Source organism: Pelodiscus sinensis, chromosome 2 (genome assembly GCF_049634645.1).
Source record: "Pelodiscus sinensis isolate JC-2024 chromosome 2, ASM4963464v1, whole genome shotgun sequence".
Taxonomy (NCBI): Eukaryota; Metazoa; Chordata; order Testudines; family Trionychidae; genus Pelodiscus; species Pelodiscus sinensis.
In genome coordinates this window covers 69,972,988-69,988,954 of record NC_134712.1, presented here as the reverse complement: position 1 = coordinate 69,988,954, position 15,967 = coordinate 69,972,988, and the positions used below count along the sequence as shown (strand labels likewise).

Here is a 15,967-nt window from a genome sequence, read left to right as displayed (position 1 = left end):
AGACTCGCGCTCGCGCTGCCAGCCGCGCCTCGGAGCCCGGACAGGTTGAGCGGTGGCGCGCCCGGGGCAGAGGGGTTCGGCTCGTGCTGTGTAACCGTGGGCGGGAGTCGAGCCCGTCCTGGAACTTACTGTCGCGCTCAGCGCCGCGACTCGCCGCCTTGGCGCGCATCGCCCTCTTGTGGCTGCAGCGGGTCTCAGCCAGGCTGCGAGGCGGCTCGCTAGAGAAGTGTGTGCGGGGGGGGGGGGGGGCGAGCCTGTCAGCCCCCAGTTCCTAGTTGCGGTCGGTAACACTCCCTCACAGCGTAGGCTCTGCGCACCGTTTTCCTAGAGGTAGGTCGTGAATATCGTGTAACTAGTGACAATGACAAGCGCGCTGCTTTGGGCAATACAGTCATTTCTCTCTCTCGTTCTGAGGAGACTCTGGAGAATGACAACCGTGGTTTGCGCGGTTTTGGTGGCATGGCTTTATCGTTTGCACAGGCTTGTGACCAGCTCGCAGCTGCTGACACTGTAAAAGAACACTCCGAAGAAATAGTTCATTGGGCTTGCCCAGCAAAGAGGGAATGGCTACCGCTTCTTCCCCCTTTAAGTGGAATTGACCCGAAAACTCAACTGCTTGCTCTATAACCAAGCATTTATGGACAATGATCTTTCCCAGAAGTGCCAATCCAACCACCAGCATTATCAGCACTAGCTCTCATGACAGGCGCTTGCCTTTATGCCATACGAGTTACGCCACAGTCACTAACTCTCAGGGGGGAATCCGATACCAGACACCTCGGGCGCAAAACCCAGTCTACTGAGTTTGCTTGCCTTCTTGAATGCCTCCCTCTACACGTGGATATTTACACTACAGGTTTATAGAACTTTTGCGGTGTGCTTTTAATTAGCTGCTGCCTCCCCTAAATGGAGAATTTGATGATGGCATAGCGAACAAATACTCGCTTGCTCTGAAACAGTTTGAGATCCTCCAGGGTAAAAGGAAAAGTTATTTATGAAACTAATTATTGGGCTCAGATTTTTGTGTGTGGAAGCTGATAGAATAGTACTCTTAGCGTGGAGGAAGTCTTCCCATTGATGTACAGTCTTGCCTCTTTAAATGACCACCACGTTGGGGTTTCTGGTGGCTAGAGGATTGCCTACTGGTGTTAGCTTGCTTGACATTTTGATAGATAAAACTTTTCACCTTTTGACCTGGCAGGCTGTGGAAGTCACTCTGCAGTGTGTAGTGGGAATGGGAAAATTGTATTTTCTACACTGAGACTTTAGAGAGAAATCTGTGTATTTATAATATAAACATACATACATCCCCCTGAGCATTTCACTCTGTGAATGTCACACTAGTGCCCTCCCGAGGTTTAGGGGAAACCTAGTGCAATTACTAAAAAGGCAAGAACTCAGCGACAGATTAGGACAATCTGTTTTAACTGACAGCATGTTTGCCTGTATGTTTCATAACAAGATGTTCTTTTTACAGCAATAAGGTTGTAAAATGTAGATTTATGGTGTAGATAACTGTGAAACTAAAGTGTCTTCATTTTATTCTTTAAAATCTTTCCCCATTTCTTTCAGTTGCCTATTAAAGTTTAGATGAATATAGTCATAACTTAAAAAATCAGTAATAGATATTGGTAAATGAACAAGTATCCCCGAAACAAAATTAAAGATACGATATGTAGTAAGTATTCTCATCTCTCAAACATTTAAAAAAATAGTCCAATGACTATTTGCAAAAGGAAAACCAAAACTTTGTTAAATGTTTTCTTCTTTTTAGGATAATTAGCTAAATCAATTAATATTCAATATGAATTGCCAAATTTCTCTCTTCATAGCTAGACTAAGTCGGGTCTACATATAGTAGTTTTTGAACAAGTATAACTATTATAATTAATGGTGTGCATTTTGTTTTTATTTTAACCAAAATAGTTACAGCAGTACATTCTACTACTGTGGTTGCAGTTACACAGCTATAACTTTTTCCTTAATGGGAATAAGCTCAAGCACCTTCATACTAGTACAAATGTCCACACTAGGGGGTTGTATTACTTTACACACAAAAATTGTACTGCCTTACTATGCAAGGGTAGTTAGATGAGCTTGTAGACATAGCTTTAGTTTGCTTTCACTGGACCAAATCATGCAGCCCTTAGTTACATAAATAGTTCCACTGAGTTTAACTTTGACATGAATTAGAAGTGCATGATTGAGGTATACTAATATATTGTATTTTTGTAACAAAATATACAATATTTAGATTTAGGTGGCTCAAACAGGTACCTTAACTACAATATAACCTATTTACAATGGAATTATATACAGTTAAAGAGCAGCAATGATCTTTATAATCCAGTGGTCCCCAACCTTTATGGGCTCCCGGGCGCCCGGGGGCGGGGCCACTCACACGCTGGGCGCCCGGGGGCACGCCAGGGCTGGGGCCGCCCTAGCCCCTTGTGCCGTGGGCCCGGGGCTGGCGCCGCCGCCCGAGCTGCGCGCCTGGGGCCGGCACCAGCGCCACGCGCCCGCATGTGCCCCAGGGCTGGGGCCGCCCGAGCGCCACACACCAGGCGAGTGTCGCGTGCCTGGGGCCGGCGCCTCCAGTGCGCCGCGCGCCGGGGGGCGGGGCCAGCCCGGGTTGTCGGCGGGCGCATACAAATGCCCCGGCGGGCGCCATGGCGCCCGCGGGCACCGCGTTGGGGACCACTGTTATAATCTATCTGGACACTGAAGAGACAGACTCTTTTCTGTCCATTCTCATTATTCGTGATTTTGAATACTATTTCCATAAATTCTTTGGTTAATATAATTTTAAACACTTTTGCATATGCTACATGTGAGTGTCTACACTACTATAAGTTTCCTCTTATAACTTAAAGCAAGGTCACGGTTTGGCTATGCCAGGATAATGGGATATGGAATGAGATTGTTTGTTTCATATCAAATGGAAAGGAAGGAGCTGTGATGGCAGCGTCAGTTATACTCACACATGACCACAGGAGGACAACAAGGATGGGGACAGGAATCACCACAGGGGGACAGCAAGGACCCCAGCAACTAGACACTGCCACCCTGTACAGCCCCCACAGCCCTGGGCCAGCCATGGAGAGCACTGGTGAGCAGCCTGCAAAGCACTCCACCATCCTGGGTCCACTCTGGGATGTGCTGCTGGGTGGCTGAGCCTGGGAAGAAGCTGGCAGCCACCCCCAGCTTGTGCCCTGAGGCCTCCCTCCTCCCAACCCTCTGCCCTGACTCGTGTATCCTCACCCTCTGCTTTGACTCATGTATCCCCTGCCCTTTGCTTTGACTCATATATCCCCTACCCTTCTGGCCTCCTGCCCCTCGCTCCATTTTGCCAAAGGAGCCAAAAATGGTATGGCTCAACTGAGTATTATACAGAGCTCAAACATTTTTACCACAGTCAAAAAAGCATGTTCTTCATTACCTCTAGCTCAGCTGTAGGCGTGTACCACCAAATTCAGTATATCGCCAAATTCAATATATATTCAGTATGTCCTCTTATAACAAAGTAAAGTAAAGTAAGAATTTGGCTCTGCCAGGAAAATGGGATGTGCCTGAAATAGGATTGCTTCTCACAAAACCATATGGAAAAGAGACAGAATCATCAGACAGGTGAAAGGGGTTTGCTTGGGGGTTGTTAGCAAAGGCACACTAACAGAACAGAATTTTATTAAATATGGGGCCTGATCTGGAATAGTGGTATAATGTCTTTGTCTTAGAAGAGGGTCCGCCCTGGAATTTGCCTGAGAGGAAAGAGTAACTAAAAAGCCTGAACACCAGTTCTAGTGTCCTGTGGAAGAAACTATTAAGCTTGTGGAAGGCTCAGACATGTTGGACCCCAAAGCTGGCATAATGAAGAAAAGAGTATAGAAGGCATTATGATGAGATCATAGGCAGATAAATGGATTAAACGCAAACCCTTAAAGGACAACAGGTATGAACTTGGACTGGTGGAGATGGGGAAATCAGCGGAAGGACTCAGAGGTGATCTGGTCAGATCTGCAATAATACGATAGTAGACAAGAAAGTGATGTAAGAAGCTACATTTTGCATAGACTGGTGGGGAAGAGTAGTATATGTCAGGGAGTCTGGCAGATTTTAACAACAAATTGTAAGGTTTATTTTGCATTTTAGATTCATCCAAAGTCAGAAACTCCCAGTTAACATCAAGAAAACCCATCTAATCACTGGTGGATTTTACGGATTCCAATAAAGACAGACTCACTTTCAAATTTAACATGAATATATTGTACAACACAACAGGTGAAACACTACAGTAAATAACAATAAATCAGTACAGAACAACTCCAGCCCCTCTCCCTCTGATATAACTGGAGATAGAAAAGATAACCATAGACTAACAGTGGAATACTGTACGCAGTTAGAGGTCCAATGGAACAGGAACAGATGCTCAGGGCCTTCTACCCTGTGGCTATGGGCAGCCTTAGGGGAGGAACGCTGAGGAGTCCTTAGGCACGTAGACTTCAGCGATGTTAGAGCATATGAGTTGGCAAGGTAAATGAATAGTTCTGTCTTTGCTTAATCCTTGCCTTCGCGATGGAAAACAAAGCTGCTCAGTATTCATGAAGCTGTCCCAGTACTGCAGAGGGCCTTAGCCATGGCAAACAAGCCTCACTTTGTGTAGTTGATGTCCAATGACTTGGGACGCAGGTAGCTACGGACTCATTGTGTTGGGCAGTTGCCACAACTGTGAGTCCAAGCACCCTGATGGTGGCAGTGGGATGAGGTCTTTCTGTAACTTGAGATGGTCCTGATCTTCACCACGGCTCCCAGGTACAACAAGCAACTCTCCTCCACGGTGTGATGAAGAACTGCCAACCCCAATCCTCTCAGGAATCAGTGTATTTATGAGTTCAAAGGGAGGAAAACAGCTAGGGTATGTCTACACTGCCACCCTAGTTCGAACTAGGGAGGTAATGTAGTCAACCGGAGTTGCAAATGAAGCCCGGGATTTGAATTTCCCGGGCTTCATTTGCATGTTGCCGGGCGCCGCCATTTTTAAATGTCCGCTAATTTGGACTCTGTGCCCCGCGGCTACACGCTGCACGAACTAGGTAGTTTGGACTAGGCTTCCTATTCCGAACTACCTGTACTCCTCATTCCACGTTCCACAAGGAGTACAGGTAGTTCAGAATAGGAAGCCTAGTCCAAACTACCTAGTTTGTGCCGCGTGTAGCCGTGGGGCACGGAGTCTGAACTAGCGGACATTTAAAAATGGCGGTGTCCGGCAACATGCAAATGAAGCCCGGGAAATTAAAATCCCGGGCTTCATTTGCAACTCCGGTTGACTACATTACCACCCTAGTTCGAACTAGGGTAGTAGTGTAGACATACTCCTAGAGTCCCGTGTGTAGAAAGTAGAATGATGTGTGCAAAGTCTACGTGTCTTGTGCAGAACCACAGTGCTGTGTGCAAAGGTGTTTTGACAGCAAAGTCTCTGTCATTCATGACTGGTTCCATTTTGAATTCTATTTCAAAACCCTGCCTCCATTTTACCAACTATGTCTTAACAGAGTGCTCTTTCCGATCTGGATCTGCCCCAGCCCGGAGCCTCTCTCCTCCCAGGTGCCTTTTAGGGAGGGTGACTGGGTGGGACTAATGCTTTCTCCCACCCCCTCCAATTCGTACGGGAACATTGCTGGCTGTTTCCCTTCATCAGGTTGTGATGGGAAAGTGCAGAGTTTGCTGCATTCCTTACTCCGGCTGAGGAGAGTAAAGGGCAGATGAACCTTGACCTGGTCCAGCAGGGAGACATGCACCCCTCTCCTGGCTGTGCCTGCTGGAGCTGCAGCAGCCGTGAACAGTTGCTTCTCACCTGTCTCCAAGCTGCTGCAGTAAGGGAATGCTGGTGTAGCCCTTTCTTCCCGAGACAGTCTGCATACTCATCCTCAGCCCCACCTCAGAGCAATTTTACATTTTCATTTTATTTTCCAAAAAACAAAAATTGAGTTAAGGACCCAAGCAACATTGGGTAAATCTTTCTGTTTATGTATGTATATAATATACAGGGCTCGACAAACCACTGCGAGTAGATTTCAGCTGGTCGCTCCATGTGCCCCATTCATGCATGTGCAGTGCCGGTCTGGCACATGAGTGGTGTGGGGCTGGCGAGTAGCTCTCACTGCAGTTTGTTGAGCCCTGATAATATATATAGTCAAAATTAAATAGTGTCAGCTTATGCACAGTAGCTATTGATACAAAATTTAACTCGCTTACTATTTAAAACTCATTTTTCCTGGCATAATCTATGATGCCATAATTCCATTTGTACTGACCTTTAAAAAGGCCTCTAATGCCTATTTTTAAAAGCATATTCATCAAACAATCTTTTAGCTGACATTGGCCTTGGGCTATTAATCTTGAAAGGGACAGTCTTTGTTCAGTTCAGCATTGTTTTGGCTTTGGTTAGCAAAACCTGTTCTCAGAGCTATGCCACCTTTCACAAAGCTGCCACTACACAATGGGAAGCACCTTCCTATAAAATGAAGAAAGAATCTTTGGCATTGTGAAGAATCCTTTCCATCCATGTTACCGTCAGAGATTGGGCCTAAATAATTTGACAGTTTCTGTTGCGATAGCAGTGGAGCAACACTGCATTTGAGAACATTTAATATGCTAGTGTTCTAATATGCAGTAGTGACATGTGCACGATCTAGTCTATGCCAAACAGAATGCTGTTTTACAGACTTTTCTCACCTAAATAAATGTTCTCTGCTCTAATTTTGTGGGATTTTCCCCATTGTAATTGTTCATGGTGTACACCATGAGCTGGATTTGAACCTTGGACCTCTACAGCTGAGTATAGGCAGCTCTACCTGCTGAGCCCCAGCCTGTGCTGTAGAGGGCTCTTGATCTTAACTGTTGCTGTGTTCTAGGTACCACTTGCATTGCTTAGTAATCACACTAGGGCTGCCTCTAGACTGGTAAGTTTTTCCACAAAAGCAGCTGCTTTTGTGGAAAAACTTGCCAGCTGTCTACACTGGCCACTTGAATTGCTGCAAGAACACTGACAATCTCATGTAAGATTGTCAGTGTTCTTGTGGAAATACTATGCTGCTCCTGTTCGGGCAAAAGCCCTCTTGCGCAAATGCTTTTGCGCAAGAGGGCCAGTGTAGACAACGCGGTATTGTTTTGCGCAAAAAAGCCCCGATGGCGAAAATGGTGATCGGGGCTTTCTTGAACAAAACCGCGTCTAGATTGGCACGGATGCTTTTCTGCAAAAAGTGCTTTTGCGGAAAAGCGTCCATGCCAATCTAGACGCTCTTTTCTGCAAATGCTTTTAACGGAAAAACTTTTCCGTTAAAAGCATTTGCGGAAAATCATGCCAGTGTAGACGTAGCCTAGGTGTGTGGGTTACACTGGCACTATGGCCTCTATTTATAGTGTGCCCTATAAACTTTGGCCTAACTGCCTGGAAGTAATCTAAAAGGTATTAATTAATTAAGTCAGAGGTGGGCAATAATTTTTGGTGGGGGGACTGCTCCAAGATTTCAGAAAATGGATAAGTGCAGCACTTTTCCATGGAGGAGATGTGGGGTCGAAGATGTAGTTTGGGTGCAGAAAGACGCACAGGGTAAGGAACTGGCGTTCAGGAGACAGTGTGAGGTCTGAGAGGAAGTTTGGGTGAAGGAGGGTGTTGTGACCTGGTCAGAGGATAGGAGTGTAGGATCAGGGAGGGGGTATTAGTGCAGGAGAGGATTCTGGCCTGGTGGAGGGGGTGTAGGAGTGGTACAAGGTCTGGAAGGGTGTTGTGACCTGGGGCAAGGAGGTACAGAGGATTTGGCTGGTGATCTGGAGGAAGGAGATAGGGTGTAGGAGAGGGTAGGGTGCCAGAGGCAGGCTCTGGCTGGGAGGCGCTTACCTAAGCATCTCCTGGTCAGCAATCCTGCAGCACACCTAAAGCAGACTGGGCTCCCTGCCTGCTGCAGCCCCAGACTGCTTGAAAATGCAGGCTGCTCCCTCCATGTGGTTCTCAGGTCTGGGAGGAGAAGCGGCTTGCACTGCCCCAAGCCAATCGCTCAGTTCCTATTGGCTGGTTGTTTCCATCCAGTAGGCGCTGAGGATAGGGTTAGGGCAGGGAGATCGCACAAAGCCTTCCTCTCCCTCCAGAGCAGGGTGTCCATGGGCTGGATCCAGTGGCTTGGCGGGCCAGATTTGGCCTGCAAGAGGCATCTTGCCCCTCCCTGACTTAGGTGCTCTTGTACTTTTCTGCAGATGCACTAAAAGGTCATTCATTACATAGAGGAGTGTATTGAACATAGGATGAAGGCCTTTAGTAAAACACTTGTGAACTAAACTTGATTCTAGAGAGCAGTGTTTCTTTCACACACACTCTTAATGGGCTGGTCCACAGAATAGCTGGAAGGAACCTGCTTTGTGGGTAGTTTGTTTCTGGCAAATGACAAATTATCTTAAAAACCACATTATTCTATAGAAAGCACATCTGTAATTGTCTGTACTTAGTTAACTGTGTCGCTGTTCAGCTAGCATGTCCTTTTTCCCAGAGAAGACTCAGTCATGAAGAGTCCCTGATGGAAGGAAAAGGTATTTTATTTAATATTGACTGGATTTTAACAAAAGCATACCGTGCCACTTTTCAGTCTTACTATAGATCAGGGGCAATCATTTTTGATGGGGAGCCATTCTAAGGCTGCGTCTAGATCGGCATGATTTTCCGGAAATGCTTTTAATGGAAAAGTTTTCTGTTAAAAGCATTTTCAGAACAGAGTGTCTAGATTGGCACGGATGCTGTGCCGCAAAAGCACTTTTTTGTGGAAAAGCGTCCGTGCCAATGTAGACGCGCTTTTCCGCAAAAAAGCCCCGATCGCCATTTTTGCAACTGGGGCTTTTTTGCAGAAAACAAATCCAAGCTGTCTACACTGGCCCCTTTGCGCAAAAGCTTTGCGCAGATGAGACTTTTGCCTGAATGGGAGCAGCACAGTATTTCCACAAGAAGCACGGATGTCTTACAGTAGGAAGTCAGTGCTTTTGCGGAAATTCAAGCCGCCAGTGTAGACAGCTGGCAAGTTTTTCCAGAAAAGTGGCTGATTTTTCCGGAAAAACTGGCCAGTCTAGACACAGCCTAAGAATATAGTAAGTGGTCAAGGGCCCCATTCTTTCATGATATTAATGGAGGAGGTGCAAGATCTGGGATGGCATACAGGTGCAGAAAGGAGCTTGTATAAAGGATTAGGGTACCCAGAAGGGTATGGGGAGAGAGTTAGAATGAAGGAGAGGGTTGTGACCTGGGGCAGGGGAGTAGGATCAAAAGCAGGTATAGGTGCTGGAGCGGCGTCTTACATTGAGAAGGGGTATAGGTGGTACAAGATCTGGGAAACGGTATGGGTGCAGGAGTTCAGAGGGTATGGATAATGTGGGGTACGGGGACAGAGGGTCAGGGTGAGCTGGGGTGCCAGAGGCAAGCTCTGGCTGGGTGGTGCTTACATGGGCAGCTCCAAACTAATAACCTCAGGGTTCCTGCCTAACATGCACCAGCATGTATTCAGAGCAGGGGCTGCTGTGAGCCTGGGGGTAGGTGCTGCTTGTCCTGCAGACCATTCAATGGGAGCTACAAGATTGTGCTTGCGGGAGAGGGAGACAGCTTGCGATGTCGCTTCCCTCCCCCAAGGCCTCCAGGGTTCACAGAAATACATGGTCTTACAGCTGACTTTTCTAAGTACTGCGTGGGGGGCGGGGCAAGGAGGGAGCCTGATTGAGGCTCCTGCAGGCCGGATCATACAGCTTGTGTGCCGGCTGCAGTCCATGGGTATGCTGACCATATGTCCCATAAAATCCGGGACAGTCGCAACTTTTACTCGCTTGTCCCTATGCCCCCGTAAACACTGAAAATGTCCCAGAAAAAGCTGTGCAGCCTGAAGCGGCTGTGCGCTGCTGTTTCCCCTCCCCCTGCCCGGGAACACGGGGACTTCCTAGACATTTTTTCCACTGCTCTGGAAGCAGCCAATAAGAGCAGCAGGAGGCAGTGCCTGACCCTGGCCAGGCAGGTAGTCTGGGAGCACCACGAGCAGCAAGTGAGTGCCTCCCAGACCCCTCCAGCGCAGCCCCTGTCCACAGCAAGCTGGCCTCCCCCTGAGCGAGGCTGCTCTGGACACTGGCACAGTCCCTGCCTGTAGGGCCTCTGGCCCTCTGTGGGGGTGGAGCAGTCCCCTGCCCACAGCAAGTGGGAAGCTGCTCCAGCCCACTCTGTTAATTCGAACTGGTAAGCATAATCTGTTAGGACTAAGGCAGTTGTCCCACGAAGTTGTGGGATCGTTCTGTATGATTCCCAGGCCATGAGTCAAATGGGGGTGAATCTGTTTTGCAAAATAATAGATAGAAAATATTATAATAATAATAGAGATCGTGGATCTCATCTTGAATTGAGGTTGGATCCCTAGTGCTGCAGTGTCCTGAGACCCTAGGTCTGGGGTCCAGGATTAATGCAATTGCAGTATAATTGCATGGGAGACTCCTATAGTTCCCAAACCCATCCCTATTGGTAGAGGACAGTGGGAAGAATTTTTAGAAGGGTCACGAGACACCTTTTACTTCCAGTCATGTGTGCATCTTGACCCCAGAAGTACTACCCCCAGGGGAGGGGCTTCTTGTGGTAGGTGGGTAGGGCCTCAAGGATTGGGGGGTGGTTAAGTTGTCCCTATTTTTGGCTCAGAAAATATGGTCATATTTTGCCCAACCCTTCTGTAGATACTGGTTTTGCAGCAGAAAGAGAATTCTGATTATTTCATTAGACAAGAGCAAACCTAGACATTGTGAATCTGATCTGATCCTTTTTAAAGTCAGTTTTACCGTTGCTGCAATAGAAGCAGGATATCAGGCTTAGAACAAATGGGAAAATGTCTTTCTGTATTTCAAGTAAGGTACCACCACCTGGCCTGCCAGGGGTCTATAGCTGGGGCTGCTCTAGCCCACCGCGGTTGTCCTCCAGTGGAGTTCACCGCTGGTAAGAGCCAGTTAATCGGTAAGCGTAAGCTCCTGCTTACCGCTATACCATTTAATATTTCAGGTGATTGGACTCTTACTATTCTTTAATGAATGTAAAATCAGCTATGGCACCTGCTTGAAAGCAAGGTAATAAGTCCTAGAAAAAGCAGCACCTTACAACAGGAAGAATTTTTAAGTAAAACAGAAACAGTAAAAACAGTTGCTGTAAAATGAAATATGGTGTGTAGAAATACAGCTATCTTTCTATTGAAAGTAGAACTGGTAAATATCATGTACATCAAAATGCCACTGACTTCTCCTCCCCTATGTTAACCACTGTATTTTTGCTTAGCTATTTTTTTTAAAGTGTCAAAGTTTCAGAATACATTTCATATGTAAATCTTTTCATAGCAATGGAATGGCTCAGAAGACAGTCCTATACGCTTGGTCATAAAGGTCAGTGATTACAACTTTGAATGAGTTTTAGAGCAATACTATTAGGATAACAATCCTTAGCATATTTAAGATGTGTAAAATAAGTTTGTAGACAGAGTTCTCAATGAATATCATTCCTTCACTAAAGTTGCTTTATCTAATTGTGCAGTGCTTCTGACTAAACCCTTTAGTATAAGGGCAGGCCAATTATTGAAAGGACTTTCACCCTATAACACAGCGTCCAAACAAACTGCCTTGGAACACCTTGCAGGTTTTTTGGGCTCTCCATGAGGTAAATAAGATGCAAATACCTAAAGCAAGGTATTACAACTAATGGCTAAGCATGGTCTACTCTACACATAAAACGTAGGTGTGCCTGGCTATGTCAGTGGGGCTGCTGGAGGCATGAGTGAAAAAATTCACACTCTTGAGAGCCAGAGTTAAATTGACCTGAACGCTAATGTAGATATCAATAGGTCAATTAAATAATCCTTTGGTCAAAATCTTAGAAGGGAGAATTTAACTACACTGAAGGAAAAAGCCCTCTTGTGTTGCTATAATATCTGTAATATGGACGGCTTAAGTTTGGAAGAGAAAAATATAGTATTGATGTGTATGAGACAAGTGGTGTGTAAAGAACATGAACTTCATCAGCAATAGGAATGGATGCTGGAGTTCATCATGGCGAGAGTGTCTTGCCAGTCTAGACGTAGCCTGTAAGAATAAGTATTATTTTTATCTTTATTCACCCCATACTTGTGACTAATTACTGATAGTCTAGTTATCAAGTTGAAAAAGTCTCCCACTTCCTGTGTACCAAATGCCCTCTTGTTGCCATCTTCTGAAAACTCACTCTATGAAAAACCTACCTTTTTGAGGCTGTCAGCACCTTCCCATATATATGTCTGTTGGGCCACATCTCCACTTGCTGCGCCAGAGATCGATCTTCTGGTATTCAATTTAGCGCAGGGCTACTCAACTTTGGAAGCCCAGGGGGCCACAATGATACTCACACAGCACATGCCAAAGGCCGCAACTTAAATGTGGTTGCATATACATGCAAATTGCTTCTTTCACACTGATGGGCATGAATACAAAGATTAAGGCAAGACTACACAACACATTGGCCCCATTTAAGTCAGTTCTGCTGATATTAATAAAATGCAATATTACCTGATTTCCACCCATGTGATAGCACTTTTAATAAGCAATGACAATCCAGGAATTTAACTACTAACATGCATATCAGCAGAAGACCATTATATTCACTCACTGTTATGGAGCATTTTTCCAGTGGAAGCCATGTTCAAAGGATCCCACCCGCAGGCCAGGTTTTGAGCCCCGCTTAACCTAAGCTGCACCGTGGACCGCAAACTAACAGGCTGCATGTTCAGTAGCCCTGATTTAGCAGGTCTAGTAAGGACCCAATAAATTGAATGCTGAGGGTGAACTCAGTTAGTAGTGGTACTTCTTGATTTTTGAGGAGTATGGGAAGACCACAGAAGCATTTGCTCCCATCAGCCTCCCACAATGAAGACAGCTCCAAGCTCTGCTTAAGTTATGTCGAATCCAGCTACATTATTTACGTAGCTGGAGTTGTGTACATCAAGCCAACCTTTGGGTCTAGTATATAGATCTGGCCTTAGACTAAATGCCAGAACAGGGGCTTTGGTTTTTTATGTGCATTTAGATATAGAATTGCAACTTAGTACAGCAGAGAGTTGAAAGAACGAAATGATGGGATGGTTTAACAGACTTTTACAACCAGATAGTGAAAGCTCAGAGGTTTACTTAAGTAACTTGTGTAAAGTTGTGTCTTTCAGCACCTGGGCTATCTTTCACCTACCTCAATGGCTTCCATTACAAACACTTAAAGAGAATTCAGAACTGATATGTACATTTCTTTGGTGTTCTGTTTTTTTTTCTTCCTTGATACATGAGTTATCCTCATTCCTCCCAGTTCCCTTTATCTTGAAACAGTGTGGCTGACTGGGACAATGGTTATGGGTGTTGGCTCTCACTTCAAATCCCACTGCAGATTCCTTTAAGCTGACCCCTTCAGAGAATCTTGGGCAAAGTAAGCATCCAGTTTAAATTCCTTGTGAAAGCTTCAGATCCCCTATGTGAAAAACCTTGTTAAACAGTAAACCTAAATTATTTTATAGGTCAAAGTACTCAAGTACAAAGGGAATGTGCAAAAAGGACAATTTAACACCTCATTGGAGTCTGCCATTTGACTCCTGAACATGATCTCAGCTTTTCATGTGTCTCTTTGCTGTGTTTTATTACTTTAGAATGAGGTAGTCTTTGCAAGACAATCAGTCCTTTCATACAGACAGCCTTAAGTCATGTCTCCTTTATTGATATAGAAGATAAAAAGGAGCAAAATAAATTCAAAAGCATCATACAAAGGTGAGTATAAAAATAGGGTGATTTTCTCAATAAAGTTTTAGTTAGCATATATGGTTTAGTAAGGATGGTAAAATGCCAATAATTTTTAGAAAGGAGGTGGGGGAACCTCCGAGAAATGTTGCTTCTTTGTGCCACTCAGTTTCTAACTCTTTTCAGTTTATACTTTTACCTATTCTTATTTGTTCTTTTTCAGCAGAGGGACTGATGAGCCTTCTGCTCTCAGGTTAAAACCGATGCGAGGGAAAGGAAGTCAGAGTAGAAGCCGCCCTGAGATGACCTCTATAACAACAGCTGTGGGGGAGAGTTTGCAGCTGCAGGTAAGTCAAAAGTGCTTGCTTTTAATTTTTTTAAACGATTTTATACTTGTTCACATTTCCATGATAATCACACATTATTAATGTCAATGAGAAATAAATTCCTGTTAATAACTAGCCTAACATTTTGAAAGACAATAATTGAAACCTACATAATTTCTACTGCACTTTGTTTGACACAGAGGTTACCTATAAAACTGCTTCACAATAGAGGCTCATGTTGCAAACTCCTGTCTTTAGGTCCTTCCCCTTAAATCTCTTTGTAAGCAAGTATTGGGGAACAATAGACTGTTGTCCCAGCTCATTCACAACAAAAATCGCAGTGGAGACACCAGCAATGCCAGTTTTCATGTCTGGTCTCAATACTTAATTTAAACTGCGAAGTTTTCACGTTTTAAGAATCAATGCAAAACAATAAGAAACATCTTTATAGTATACAGGGACAACTTATAAAACATTTAGAATTTGTTGGCAATTATGATCACAATAAAGCCTGTTCTGTTACAGCAACTGATTTATACTTTTACAAAACGAGAGATCATTTTCTAGGCAGTGTTGACATCTAATCTACCTTTGTGTGGATTAAACAATACAGCATGTAAACATCAATTTAAAGGATATGTGGTTATTTTGTTTACGCTTTCTTCTGTTAAATACAATAGCTTACTATCATGGGCCTCAGCCTTCAGCACAGTTACCATACTCCTTTTAAGTTCCAAGTACAGAGACATTTGTTCACAATTGTCATCTCTGGGTAAGTTTTAGCACATTGTCACAATCCATATTCAGTTTGGACTTAACCATGTTGAAAATAAAAGCACAAATGGTTTTCCTATCTATGCTGCTCCCCACTATACAGTAACTTGACTGCAGCGGTTTCACTTAGGAAATAACAAATGGAGTGTTTTCTAACAGCCTTTCTTTCACATCCAGGGCTCCCATCCTTCCCAAACTCTGCCAAGGAGATTGGGGTCGGTAGCTTGATCTAGAAGGCATTTCACTTGGATTTCTTCCGAAAGTCCATCCTCTGGTTCTTTGGCTCGGATGTTGTGATCTCTGCTTCCTCGAGCGACAGCTACATATTCCTTGTAGGCTGGTGATTTCTCATGGCCCAATCGAAGTTCATCACTGAAAAAAGAAACAAACTCTGACAATCCAGTCCTTTGATTTTTTAATGAGAACTTTAAGGCCTAAATCCTATGACGTAATGAGTATTCTTGACTCAATAGGTATTTAGTATGCTCAGCAAGTCAACATCAGCTCCTTAACCGAGTGATTTCATGTTCTCTCATTGGTGAACATTTACTATGATCATCTTCATCTTAATGTCAAGTCTGCATCTGGGAGCCAGCTTCTTATACTGAGTCCACAGATTTGTATTAATGGCGCTTGCACTAGTGTGCTAAAATAGATGAGTAGACAGTGTTTTGAGAATGCAAATTTGACTCCTAAAGCCATTTGTACCCCAGATTCTAAGCGGCAATGTTAAAGCACTGTCAACACAGCTACCTTAGAAGCCACAAGTTTCTGGGCTTAGTTTCAGAGGCTCATTCCCAGACACAGTTCAGCTATACCCAGAATTATTATAAGCCTCTCAACCAAACTGCTATTTGTATTGTACTGTTTCTTCCCTCCCTCACCTGGCCTGTGCTCGTCTGAAAAAAAGGCATCCAGTTACTTTATGCAAAGACTGCCTCAGCAATGGAGGCCAGAGCAGAAATCAGCTCATTCTGTCACACTCAGCAATCTAAAGAAAATCAAACCTTCAGCTGCCACAGTTCTCTTAGGTGATACCAACTGCACTTTCCTAATCAGCCATTTTTTAAACA

At 44.7% G+C, this 15,967-nt stretch overlaps 1 protein-coding gene across 1 annotated transcript in view; it reads right to left on the bottom strand.

The window, feature by feature from the left end:
* Positions 1-13,752: 13,752 nt before the first annotated feature.
* The window catches only part of PRKDC (protein kinase, DNA-activated, catalytic subunit), a 195,881-nt gene continuing 193,666 nt past the window's right edge, over positions 13,753-15,967 (bottom strand). The window contains exon 86 of the mRNA XM_006112163.3: positions 13,753-15,266. Within this exon, the coding sequence (XP_006112225.2) occupies positions 15,062-15,266 (205 nt within the window). The 3' untranslated portion in view covers positions 13,753-15,061. The remainder of the gene's footprint in view (positions 15,267-15,967) is intronic.